The sequence below is a fragment of the Nasonia vitripennis genome, chromosome 1, assembly GCF_009193385.2.
Source record: "Nasonia vitripennis strain AsymCx chromosome 1, Nvit_psr_1.1, whole genome shotgun sequence".
In the NCBI taxonomy this organism is placed as follows: Eukaryota; Metazoa; Arthropoda; class Insecta; order Hymenoptera; family Pteromalidae; genus Nasonia; species Nasonia vitripennis.
Genome location: NC_045757.1, coordinates 20,397,883 through 20,411,156, shown reverse-complemented (window position 1 = coordinate 20,411,156; position 13,274 = coordinate 20,397,883). Strand labels below are relative to the sequence as shown.

Below are 13,274 nucleotides of genomic sequence, written 5' to 3'. Positions count from 1 at the left end.
ATCAGCCTCAGCGTCCATTGGGCTAAATAAAAAGCGAAGTGTCATTTTCAGCTTTTTTTCAGATTTTCATTCGTCGAGCACTTTTACGGGAGATCACTCGCAAGTGCGTTCGTCTCGTAGTCCTCGTGCCGCTGCAGTTTCTCGTTAACCAATAATTTATCGGCAAGAGCGTTGCCGCTGTCGCCGCCACGGTGTACGCCTCCCGTCGACTTTGATGGTTTTCCCCTGTCTTTCGAAAATTAACGTTGAGTCGCGAGCGCCAGATCGCAAGATAAAACCTTAACGACGTGTACATTCGAGAAGAAGGAAAGAAGATATTCGCCGAAATATAACTTTATTCCTTTATTGATACTGAAATCTCTAAATTCAAGCGCCACTCTACGCAATTATATAAGTCGCGGACCCTTATTTTTATGGTGTTATTATTTTCTCGGTTTACGATTTTGAGGGTTGTCGAAGCTATTTTTGCATTTTTTCATCGATTATTTTAGAGTGAAAACATAATTTATCTTTCACCAAAAGCAGATACTTTTCTTAAGAATCAACAATTAGTATATAGTTTCTATTCAAAAATTAAAAGTATTGTTTTACTTGGAAGGTTGGAAGGTTTTATATAAACAGAATTTAAATACTTCTTTGGAAGTTCCATAGAATTTTTCGTGGGAGCCGCAGGTATTTTTTTATCATCTATAATTTGCTTTTATCCTCTTTAGCTGAAAGCAGCACCATATATGGTGTGGGCACCTCCACGCCTGCATTGAAAACTACTTCACACTCGAGAAAAAAGTTCAAAGTAAAAAGGCTAATGTGCTACCGATAAGACTTTTTCGCATTATAATCCTTGGAATTCTGCATTAGGTCTACCTGAATTTCCCATCCGATGCACATAGTTAACGAGTGAACTTATTTGGAACAGAAGATAATTTTATTTTCAAAACCTTTGTAAAGTTACGTTAGATTCCAGGCAGTAAAAAGCTAAAGTATAATTAAAATTATTTACAGACTCTGTGCAAAAGTTACCATTTAGTTGAGCTGTATATAGAATTTAACTCTATATATGATTTCAGCCTCAGGGCTGCAGACAATAATATCACAGTTATAGTCCTTATACACCCTGAACGTTAAAAGCCCAGTTATTTTTCCTATGGAAAATGACAAAGACCTCCAAACCCAAACTACTAGATTTCATGAATGCGCAGCAGTAAAAACCTAGGCCTACTGCGTCTGAAAATCATTTGCGGTCACTTTCGTCGTCGTCCAGAGAGAAGAGCAGAAGGATCGAGAACAAGAGCGCGCGAGGAGATGTGTCTTCTCCTTTATTTCTTGTGAGTCTCGTAATTGATCTTTTACGGTTGGTTCGCGAAAACGTTTTCGCGTTACTGCAGACGCGAGGACATGGCGACTCGATGCGCATTTGCCGATATGCTGAAGGAGACAATAAAAAGGTCCCTGTTCATCTTTGGACCTATATTGTACTCAATGACTCGGTGCCAAACGACACGCCTCCGGCTAGCGTTCTTTGCACTGGCGTTTCGGCTGTAATAATGGGCGTTAAATTCTTCTTCTCCAGAAGTTTCTTTTTGTCGTACGTTAGTTAGGTAGCAGAGTTTTACCAATATAATACCAATAAATTCGAAGAAGTTATTACTAATGTTTGCTTATGTAATTATCTAGATAAATCTCGGAGAAAAGATCTCGCCTGAAATACATTATGATAGTGTTTTTCACGTTATACTGGGTATTTTAAAATCTTGCCACAATGATTTATCTCTTGAAAAGTGATGGGCTTTGTTATGAAACATTTAATTAATGATTAGTCGCCTGGTACAAGAATTTAGAAACGTGAATTCTATAACAGAACCCACAAATACTTTAAACTGTTAATGCTCACCAGGTGGCAAAATTCAAAATTTGTCTGGATAATTACCTGATGACATGGTAAGGAGTGCGCGAAACGCACTAAGAAAACAATGATAATAATAAATAAAATTAATAAAGGCAGAAACCTACTGTCTTCACTTAATCTCTCATTACAGCACTACTACTACGGTACCTAACTTCCTTTCTACCTCCATCAAGACACAATAAAAAAGCAACTAGCTAGCCCAAAGGTACCACGAAATTCTTGACCATCATTACAGCAGCGCTTGCGGTCGTCCGCTTTCTTTGTCTCGCCATTAGGATTACAAATACCGAGTATACGGCAGTCGCCCTCGATGGCACGCGCCCAGAGGCACCCAAAACTTACCGCAGACGGCGTAACGCTTTGGGTGGATCGTGTGGGGAGAGGTGGGGACCAGGGATGACAGCGGTTCGAAAATAAGGAGAGATTGCCGCGCCCGGGGCTGGTACACGAAGACCAAATGGATAATTTTGTCCTGTCTCGTGGCGACGTTCGGACTTTGCCCTGGATTTTCGAAGACGATACGTCACGACTTTCTCTTTGGTTGGATTTGTTAATTTCCTACGTGATGATTTTATAGCTTCTTTGACTTAATAGTTATACAAAAATAACAACATGGATTTTAAAATATTATGTATATTACTAGGTAGGTAATCAGGGTCATCATCAATTTCATTCTTTAGGAAAAATCGGCATAATTATTTTAAGTAAAATCCTTTAAATATAATTTTGTATTCTCTAAACAATATTTAGGAAAAAAATTTGCCAGTTCTGAAGCTCGATTTCACGAAGAATAAAGATTATTGCAGGACGATCGACGACCTCGCGCCATCTCTGTCTCTCTCTTGTCCTCCGTCCTCGTCCCCCAAGACTGCAATTATAATTTCGTCCTTTTGACTCGTCCCTCCTTCTTCGGCCTCTCTATTCGTTCGCTTCTTTGCCACCTATCATTTGTTTCCACTTTCCTTTCTTTTCAGTGTACGGACGCGCGATGCCAAGTCAGTCGGTGTATCGCGACTTTCGCTCTCGGCGCGTGCACAGCATCGCTGTTACGATAATGACACGGTTTCCATGTAATGGGCGACGTCGCACTCGCGAAGTTTTTTTTTCCTTCACGAAGACGACTTTGAAGCATCGATTTTTCGAAACTGAGAAAGAGGAACGTTTTTTTGATTCTGTGACCAGTTTGCCGTGCCGTCACTATGATGATGCGCAAATTTCTAAATTTCAGAAAACGTTTACAAAAGATTAAAAATAAACACTCACCAAAATATTTATTGACCAGCGTATGATTTTACAACAAACCTCAACTCATTAACTAATACCTCGCATTAAAATGATTTATTCAGCATCCCCCATAAAACCAAGATTATACTCTACTAAGTGTTATACAACGTACCATTACATTTATACACACTCATCGCGAGACACCGAGTGCTTCGTACCACACCCTATATAAGCTAAGACTCGAGCTATGCGGACTACGAAACAAGTTGTAACTCTTCTACGATCATTCCAGCCGCAAACTCGTGCGAATCCATCTCGCCAGGCGCAGCACGCGCGCGATCTCACATCTCGATATCCATCCTCACGGCGCAGGATACATACTTACATACGAGGAGTCATGCGAGTCCGCGCACGTCGTTCATATGTATACATAGCAGGGTATCCTTCAAGGACGCGTGACTGTAGCCTCCGATTAATCCAGCTAATTAATTAAGCGATCAATTAATTAGGCGAGACTGATTAATTATATCGTATAACGACGGCCGGCTCGCTGCGTATAATTAAATCGTCGCCGCAGCAGGACTCGAAATCGACTCGGCAATGAGCTGCTGCTGCTGCTGCTTCTTCTTCTTCTTCTTCTTCTGTGACCATTGACGGGGCCAAGGTGGTCAGCCATGTGCGTGTGTCTGTGTCTCTGCGTATACGTCTATCGGCTGCTACCCATCTCCGGCTCGATTGGCTAATTAAGTGCAAGACCGCGTGTGCCACTACGTCTTATTTGACTCGAGCGGGTGTGTGTGTGTAATTGCGCTTTTTCCGCGTAAATGTTTTTACATAAGGCTTTCATGTATAATGGGCCGTGACGATCCAGCACTGTGTGCTGGGCAACGACGAGAGACTGTTGAGTTTTTACGTTCGGCTGCTCGTTTTGTGGATTGGAGTCAGGCTGCCCATTGTTTTACATCGATTGTCGCACTTGGATTGCGCACAGGCGCTTACATCGGGACGCTTCAATTATTTATGTCTTGATTGAAAGGAGGACCAAGTGAATTTTCGATGAGTATTTTGTTGTTGGGAGGGTTCTAATTGTATTATGGCTATAATGGAGTTACCGTTTTTATCAATTTGCTGAAAAAGAATATTTTTTATTAACTTTCGAGCAATATTTGAATTTAATGAGTAATATTCATGCATATCTAGACTGGTGCAAGTTCTGCAGTGCATTTCGTTCGATAGTTTAAAAGCTTTCTGATAGAATAATACTAGTAAATCCGATAAATTACTCCGCGCATGTAAATCCGGAAAATCACGTTTCCCAAAAGCAATCTAAGCCAGAATAAAAAAAAAATTGTAACAGCAAACTCCGACGCAATAATTACACACGATTTCCATCTGCACCTATCAGCCATAGTACAACATCTGCTTGCAGTCCAGTCTACTACATGTCAAGCTCTTACCTCTTGCCAAACCGAGCTCTCTCTCTCCCCATCAGTTACGCTGTAAATGTAACCGCGCGCGAATAGTTAGATTGCTTCGCGCGGCTCGTCGTCCCTCGTCTCTCCATCTCTCACGCTCTTCTGTGTGTACCTATAACCACTAGACGCACCTTTGCGTCGCACGGGACTTGGTCTGGGTGACGACTTGTCCGGCTTGAAATCGTAGTTTCGGATTGTTTGCCCAACTAATTTACCGTGGAATACGAGGACGGATAGTTACAGCGCGTCCGCGACAGGATCAGATCCTCCGAATGAGATTAGTTCGCGGCAGCGCGTCGTTACATCCCCCTGCGGTTTTCTCGTTACCCCCTGTGGCCGACGATGGGCTGCTCGTCAGTTCAACTGACGTCTCGCCGTCCGACGGATAGACGTATTTTTGTCTTAATGCCTTTTTTCCAGTTCGTTGTAGTTTTTAATTGAGAGAGGGAGGAAAATGCATTCTTTGTGTGAGGGGTGAGCTTGAGAAAACAAGGAGTGCGCAGGTCGGTTAATTTCCCTCGTGTGATTGCGCTGGAGCAATTTAAAGTTCGCAGCAGTGCGGTGTAACGTTAAGTTGATTGCGGATGGATGCACGATGGAACTGGACGCTATGGCGAAGGTATGGTTTTGTTCGTTCAATGTTTGCCAGATTGTAGTCGCGGAGACTGTGTTCATTGTAAGGTTTGTTGTAAAGTTTGATTACACGCGGTTGTCTGTTACGCGAAAATGATTAGGAGATAATTTTTTTCTTTCAAGAAATTCACGTCGATTCCTATAAATACTTCTTTATATTATTCGGGGGCGGCTTCTTCCTTCGCGTGATTGCACACTTTTCGTAGAATCCATACGAGTTTCTACTTGGTGAGCCTCGAGATAAAGACTTCTTCTGATCGCCTTAGATCTCGACGATGATGTTCGTGCGCTATAGATGGTATCGCAAAGTGGATTCCAGTTTCTCTATCTCGTTCAGCTTCTTCGTTATACGTTTAGGGTCGCGTGCGTGCCATCGTATAAAGTATTTTTAGTTGAAGGAGAAAGATGTTTTTCTCGAAATAGGATTATATAGGTGCTGTATACCTTAGACTTGAATTAAATGTCAAGTATTTAAAAAAATGTATTTTTTTATTAGCGTACGTTACATAGTATGAAAAATTCGAGCTATTTTAAATTTCATTACTTAACTTGATACTAACCAACCAGCTGCTGTATTGGACCAGAAGTCTGAAATTGAAATCATACAATTAATTAAAAAATTAGAATACTTTGTAAACATTTTCAATTTTTTTTAATTACGTACAGGCATTCCAGAAGTCATAACTCCTGAAACTATGTTGTGTATCGTTTGCTGAGCAGCTTCTGCCGCTTTTTGCACAGACTCATATATCCACGTTCCCATTCTTTGAAACCATGATTGAGAATTTTCCGAGGATTCTTCACTATTCGTAATTTCTGCTTGCCGTGCCACCTGTTACATAGCTTTTCTATATTTTATGATATTAACATCGAAGAAATAAAGTTCAATTTTAAATGTTTGTTTACACGATGTGAATCCTGCGTAGTCGTTTCAGGCGATGCGCTGCACTCGATCAACTGTAAATGCAATGACTTTTGATTTTAATTGTATACTCAACATTAAATACAAAATATTATGACACTTCCAACTAACCGCAGCTGTGTAAAAAACAATAAAAAGTACTGTCTTCATCATTCTACTTCGATTCGCTCTACATCAGGAAAAACGCGACTGTTTCCACGAACGTTTGTTTCTTTTCATTTATACGGTCATAAAATTCAAACAATAAAAAAAAATGTTCGAAACATTTCTCGTGTTATAACAACTATGAATATGCACGCGTTGTAAAACAGTCATCACTACGCGAATCTAAGATTTTTATCAGCTCGCCCAGTGCAATTGGTTTCGAGAAATTTCTAAATATGCAACGTTACTGCACACCAAATAAAACCACCGTATACACTAACGCGAGGTTCAACAATTACGTTCATTACGATTGCTGTCACGTAATAAATTACCACATTATCAGCTTCGCATCTCGATTACAGCTCACGTAATGACGACCAATTTTTAAAAATTCGTCGTAAGCTCGGAAAATCTGAGTCATTAGATCATAAAATAATTCCTCAGTCCAGAAAGCCAGAACATTTAAAATTACCACATCTCGCAGACGACGTTTTTCCAAATGCTGTACGAAACCAACCAATCATCGTCATCATCATCATCATCATCATCATCATTATCAACATAGCCTCGCTATAAAGCTTCATCAGAATCCGAGAAAAAAAGGAGTCCCTCTCGAAAACAAGCGAACCCCCAATTCAAAACGTCACCCGCGCAAAAGAGATGAAAAGGACTATGCTCGCGAGAGGGAGAGAGAGAGGATCGGCAAAATTTATGGTACACTAAAGCAACTGCCGGCGCATCCCGCAACGACTCGGCGACACGACGCAGTCGCATGAAATATATCGGTGCGCATCCGTATAGCAGCGGCGTATAATACACCCACGGCTTCGCGAGAAAGAAAGAGAGACGGAGAAATACAACGGCGGTGCAGGTGTATAGCGGTAACGAACAATCAGCGAGCAGCGCGCGCTATACGACGCCGATTTTATGTTCCAATTTGCAAAGGGGACGTTGAGAGCCGCCGCCGCCGCCAATGCCCAATTTAAAGATTCCGCCGACGCGGCGTAAAACGAGCAGCGGCTCGGACCTTGAAATTGAATAGGTGGTTTCTTTCCTTCGAGTCCGCGCTGCTGCTGCTACTATCTTGCCGGGCAAAATTATGCGATCATTGTGCGGAGCGCGCGCGCGCGCGGGTGTTTCGTGCACATTGGTCAGTCTTTGTCTCTCTCTTTCTCCTACTGTGGCATATATCTATGCGCGAGTGACGGCTGGAAAAGAGGGTCGATGCTTTATTTTCTATGGAAATTGAGCATTGAGTTCGACGTGTGGGTGGTGGATTTATGACTCTGCGGATGGGGTTTACGGAAAAAAAATTGCGAGCGAAATGTATCGGATAAATGTATATACCGCATAACGATTGTTATACTAACAATCATCATTCTTTCTTACGTGACTCGTACCTTTGTCAGCCAGTCAAAGCGATTGTGTAGGGTCATTACTTGGTAGTCAGTGACTTATCAACTTTTCAGAACGAACCGTTCGCACACAACACGCAAGTTTATTACCGCCATTATCATACTTGCCCCAGGATACGTTTTAATCATCAAAACGTTCGTTTTCGTTATTTAGCTAGACTACACAGTAATTACTCCACAGTAACTAAAACAATGATGGCGATCCCCATAACAACCTACACTATATGTATTCTGCACCCGCACACATACGTCGTCGTACACCAAGTGCATAACACATACGACCTCTCAACCGAGGATTTAGCACCGCGCAGCATTAGGTGCATATTTTTAGGATGTACCTATGCACCTCGACACGAGCGCAGCAACGCGCTCGAAATGCACGACACGTGTAACGCTCGAGTCCTGCTGCAACTCGATGTCCTTAGGACCGACCGACGGCGGCGGTGCGATAGGCATCTCTAGCATATGACGCATGGCGCCCCCGCCAGGAATTATGCCGGCTCAAGGTATTTATTGCTGGTTTGCGACACCGCTGCTGGATGTGTGTGTGTATGTATGTGTGTTAAAAACTGAGACGAATTTCGCAAGCGCGGAGCTGTGGCCTTGCAGAGACGTTGTGCTGGGGTATTAGATTTTCGCGCGAAGATCAATCAGGGACTTGATCGGTGTTGAAAAAAAAAGTTTATCCGTCTGGTATAGAGCCATCGATTAACATACATCGATAAGCAAACTGGACGCATAAAACGCTTGAACAAATAGAAATTCCCAAGTATACATGCCCAGTAGTGCTGATGCAACGCGAACTATTCACCGCGACAAATTAAATTATCTCCCCACCTTCGTACCGATCATAATTCCCGGCGCCGATCGCAGTTATAAAAATAGAAACGTGCGTGTGTCGTAGATCAAGATCGCAGTGGAAGAAAAAAAAAACACAAAACAGGTGCGATAAACCTCTAAATCCCAAGCGCCGTATGGCCTTGCCGGTCGTATACAGTTCGATTCTTGCCGATCGATCGATACATCGTCACGTTCGCTGAACTCTGTTTACTCGCGCGCCAACTCGTGGCGATCTATATAAATATACATAAATAAAATGCACGTGTATACTTGTCCCGTGCACACGTTCTACGTAGACGTGATAGGCGAGCTGATGCATATCGAATGCGATATTGTGTATATGTGTAGTTCACGTGGGCGTTTTGTGTGAAAATTTGCAATTCTTGTGCATATATTATAATAGGTGTTACCGAGACATGGATATACACATTTTTATCTATTATTAGACTGTACATCGATCTAGAGTAACTGACACTCGAAGCTTGTAAACGGTCTATTCAAACAATGAACGCACATACATAATTCGGCAGCCGCAAAAAAGCGAGCGAAAAATCCCATCTACAAGCATTACGCCGAAACAACTGGTTCTCGGCTTTGTACACGAGCCATAATTCCATTATCTATTCTAAAATAATAATATCATTTCAGTGGCAATAATCGAACCGGAATGTCCTGCATACAACAGCCACACTCGCAAAGCACATAGTAGGTTCAAACAACGGCCTCACGTCCTTGCGGCGCGCGCGACTAACGGCCTCGGCGCTGAAAAATCTCGGCCGCTGCAATGTCGAATCTAATTATGTGGCTATGCGGAAAAGGGCGTTGTCGCGCGGCGTTCTAAAATTTGTCGTTCGTTAGACGATAAATTTTCGACCCGGAGAATTTCTCATTTGTTACATAGCGTATTATACGAATATAACTGGAGGGGCTGAAAGCGGCTACTGGCTTATCTCGCGGCGTTTTACGGGTTTTTAAGTGGGCGAAAAAGTCCGAGGATTAATTTACGACGCAAAATTCGTATCAATTATAGGCGCGGTGTAATATAATACATTTCAATTTGTTTAACGACAGCTGGAAATGCGATCAATTATGCATTTTATAACGAACGACGCGCTTGTATAAATTTTCAGTTACCAACTCACTTGACACAAGAACAATGGCAGCACTCTTATATCTTTTAAATGAAAATGCAACCAAGCAAGGTGAAAACTGATTAAAAATATAAGCTTATCGTCATGTCGACTCGAGATAACGAATATTCTCCGACGTAATGAGCCCAAACAAAGTACGTGAGCAGAAGAGAGCGCAGTAAAAAGCCATAATTCGAGGCCCAAGTCTAATGGCGTTTACGTGTTTTACAAATCAACCGCGCTTTTGTGCGATCCAATCCCTCATTTACTCACGGCGTGGATGCGCGCAAAAATTAAAGTTATAAAACGCACGCCAAGTGAGAGAGGACTTCCGCGATCCTAATCGACGCGCTGAAAGCAGCGCTAACGATACTAACTCGAATTATATGCCCTTTTACCGGCGATAAGCTTTACGCACATATATATTTTCGCGGTGCGATTGCGGTAGACTCGAGCTAGGAATTCCACACCCTGACTGCCTTGACTCTGCCCACGCGCGTCGTCGTCTTGTTCTGCAAACGACAAAACACGCACTTCTTTGTACACGGAGATTTTACGCACGGTTGAACCGCCGCGCGCGAAAATCAAACGGGTTTTGCGTCGAAATTTCAGTTTACTTGGCATCTATAAATTCCATTTGTCTAAACAGGCTATTGAATAATGAGTATGAGTTTCGAATAAAAAAGCGTGTGATATACGCACGATTTGCGATCGCCGTATACCAATTAGTTATACTTCGGTGAGAAAAATGAGTGATTTGTGATTGTGATTTTTCTGGTGAAAACACGAGGCACAGTATCAATCAAAAGTAGCAAAATCCGTCATCCGCGCGTCGTCGCAGGTATTATGAGAAACTTCTCAGAAGCGATGCTGGACTCAATCGGAAAGCCATTAATCGGAATTAAATCGTTGAATGTCGCCTCAAACGACTTTCACCGCCATTCTTGGACTCCTACATATAGCCGCGGGGAGAAAAGGAAAATTTTCCTCAGACAAATTGCCTTTCTATCTGTCGCATTGTGTATCCTTAATTGAATTTTAAGTGCTCTCTTCTTCTACGTGTGCCGTTACAATCTCGATGGTTTCTCTCCTCTGCGCATCGACTTGCAGATATATTGTGCAAGAATAAAAATTGATACAGGAGAATTGTGCGAGTACGTATAGAAAAATGTTGAATTATTCTCACGAGGCCACCGATAGTTTCTTACTGTTCCGAAGCATAATCGTGGCCTGCACAATGCATAATCGCGTATTAATTATTTCTTATGTCTATGAGACATCGTAACTTATTTTCTAAATTGAAGTCATAACATTATTAAAATACTTTTTGATATATATAATTAAAAAATCTTTGAGTGCGATTAATCAAGAACTTTATTCTTACGTGATTTCCAAATCCAAATGATAAGAACTTCTCATACTTAAGAATATATATGCTAACTCGTAATCATCCAAACGAATGCTACGTGCATAAAGTAATAATACCGAAATTTTAATCTGCCCCCTTTTCTTCATTACAAGCACGCATTTTGTGGTTTGCCCTGGAACTAATTTTAAATGTTTACACTCGGGATTCTGAGCTAATTGGCGATTTATTAAATGATCCAACTAGAGTGATAATATTAAAAAATGAAATATTTACCGTAAAAGGTTACCTTTGCTTTCATTTTTATGATCTAGAAATGTTTCTGATATGATATATTATCGGGGTATAACACTACGGTGCATAATATTATAAAGATTGTAGTGTCCGGACGAAGGTAAGGAAGAAGAATGCTTTCTGGATATTCTCTTTATTGATCGACACGTTGAGTGTTACACAGATGAGCGCTCGATCTGGTCTGAGCTCCTCGCACGTGGGCCTCGCGCCTCGCGGCAGTCCCTTCAGTGGGCGCTGGTACGTAGCGCCATCATGTCTCGCTACTTAGTACTAGTTCGCACATACATAACAATCCTCACGCCTTAATTTGGCAATTATAAATTAAGTCTCTCGGGTGCTCGACGGTTTCGAGTAGAACGTCTCACGTTCTGTGATAGCCCTGTAGAAGCAATAGTTGCATTCGGTTGCTCGTTAATGTTTACAGTTTCCGTACTCATGGGCTCGGATTGAGATGCCGTGGCTTCTTTTGCAATTCCGAATGATTGATGTTTTACAAAGTTGCTGTTCGATATAATAGACGGTTCTTTACAAAAGCTATTAGGTATTAGAAATCCACTATTAACATTGTCGGTTGCCACGTTACTTTGGGCGTACATCGGATTCTCGTACGGTCTCAGCTGATCGGTGTGGCGCTTCCACGTTCGATTATCATTCGTGCTAACAGAGTACGTGACTGGTCCTAGCTTATCTACAACTTCTGCTACTCGCCACTTATCCACCGCGTAATCTTTTGCCATCACTACATTGTTTTTCTTAAATTCTATGTTTCTATTTCCTTTGAAATTCCTACATTGCCGCTCTTGGCTGCGTTCGACATTTTCGCAAGCTACTGAACTTATTGCGCTAAGACGTGTTCGCAATTTTTTACCAATTTGAAGTTCATCCGGGGATACGCCTGTCGTTGAATGTGGCGTTGAACGATAATACAGTAAGTATCTTAGTAACGCGTCCTGGCGTGACAGTTTATCTTTACAAAGTTTCTTAAACTTATTTTTAAAAGAACGCACTGCGTTTTCGGCCGCACCGTTTGATGCGGGGTGGTAAGGAGCAGTTCGGTTGTGCTTTACGTTATTATTGTCCAAAAACTCTTTGGAAGCTTCCGACGTAAATGTCGGTCCATTATCCATTACTAAAGCGTTAGGAAGTCCCCATACACTGAAATACTCCTTAAAAGCCCCGATCGTATTTTTCGCTGTGATATCAGACATTTCCTTAATATCAATCCATTTAGAATGAGCGTCAATTATAATAAGATACATAAAACCATTAACTGGTCCGCAAAAATCTGCGTGAATCCTCTGGTTAGGTTCTTCTGGCCATTCCGAAACGTGCAATGTTGATTTGGGTGGGTTTTCGGCTACTTCTAGACATAGTTTGCAAGATTTCACTATATTTTCAATTTCATGGTCTAATTTAGGCCACCAAAAATAAGACCTAGCCAGAGCCTTCATTTTAACAATTCCCGCATGTGCGCTGTGTAATTCTTGTAAATAATTAAAACGCAACACGTACGGTATAACTAGCCTATAACCCCACATAATACATCCGTTTTCGATTGAAAGTTCAAATTCTCTATTCTTAAACGCTTGTAAATTATCATCTACTTTCTTCGGCCAACCATTAGACATGAATTCATACACCTTCGTTAGTATAGGATCTCTCGATGTTTCTACTCTAACAGTGTCTACGTTAATGGACTGAATGTCGTCGCTTACATAGTTCAAATACGTATATTCTTCAGATTCCTTGTGCTTTGCCTTAAACTTGTCTACTAACACGCGTGACAAGGCATCAGCTGGGCCGTTATATTTACCATTAATGGGTCTGATACGAAAATTATACCCTGACAGAAATATTGCCCATCTCTCTACTCGGCTAGCAGCCATCTGAGGAATACCTTACTTTTTTTTTTTTTACATGGCATT

General features: G+C 41.7%; 1 protein-coding gene across 1 annotated transcript; it reads right to left on the bottom strand.

Annotated features, from left to right (window-relative positions):
* Positions 1 to 11,663: 11,663 nt before the first annotated feature.
* On the bottom strand, positions 11,664 to 12,800 carry LOC116416359 (uncharacterized protein K02A2.6-like). The gene has a single exon (XM_031924420.1). The coding sequence runs from the start codon at positions 12,798 to 12,800 to the stop codon at positions 11,664 to 11,666; it is 1,137 nt and encodes a 378-aa protein (XP_031780280.1).
* Between the last annotated feature and the right edge of the window lie 474 nt (positions 12,801 to 13,274).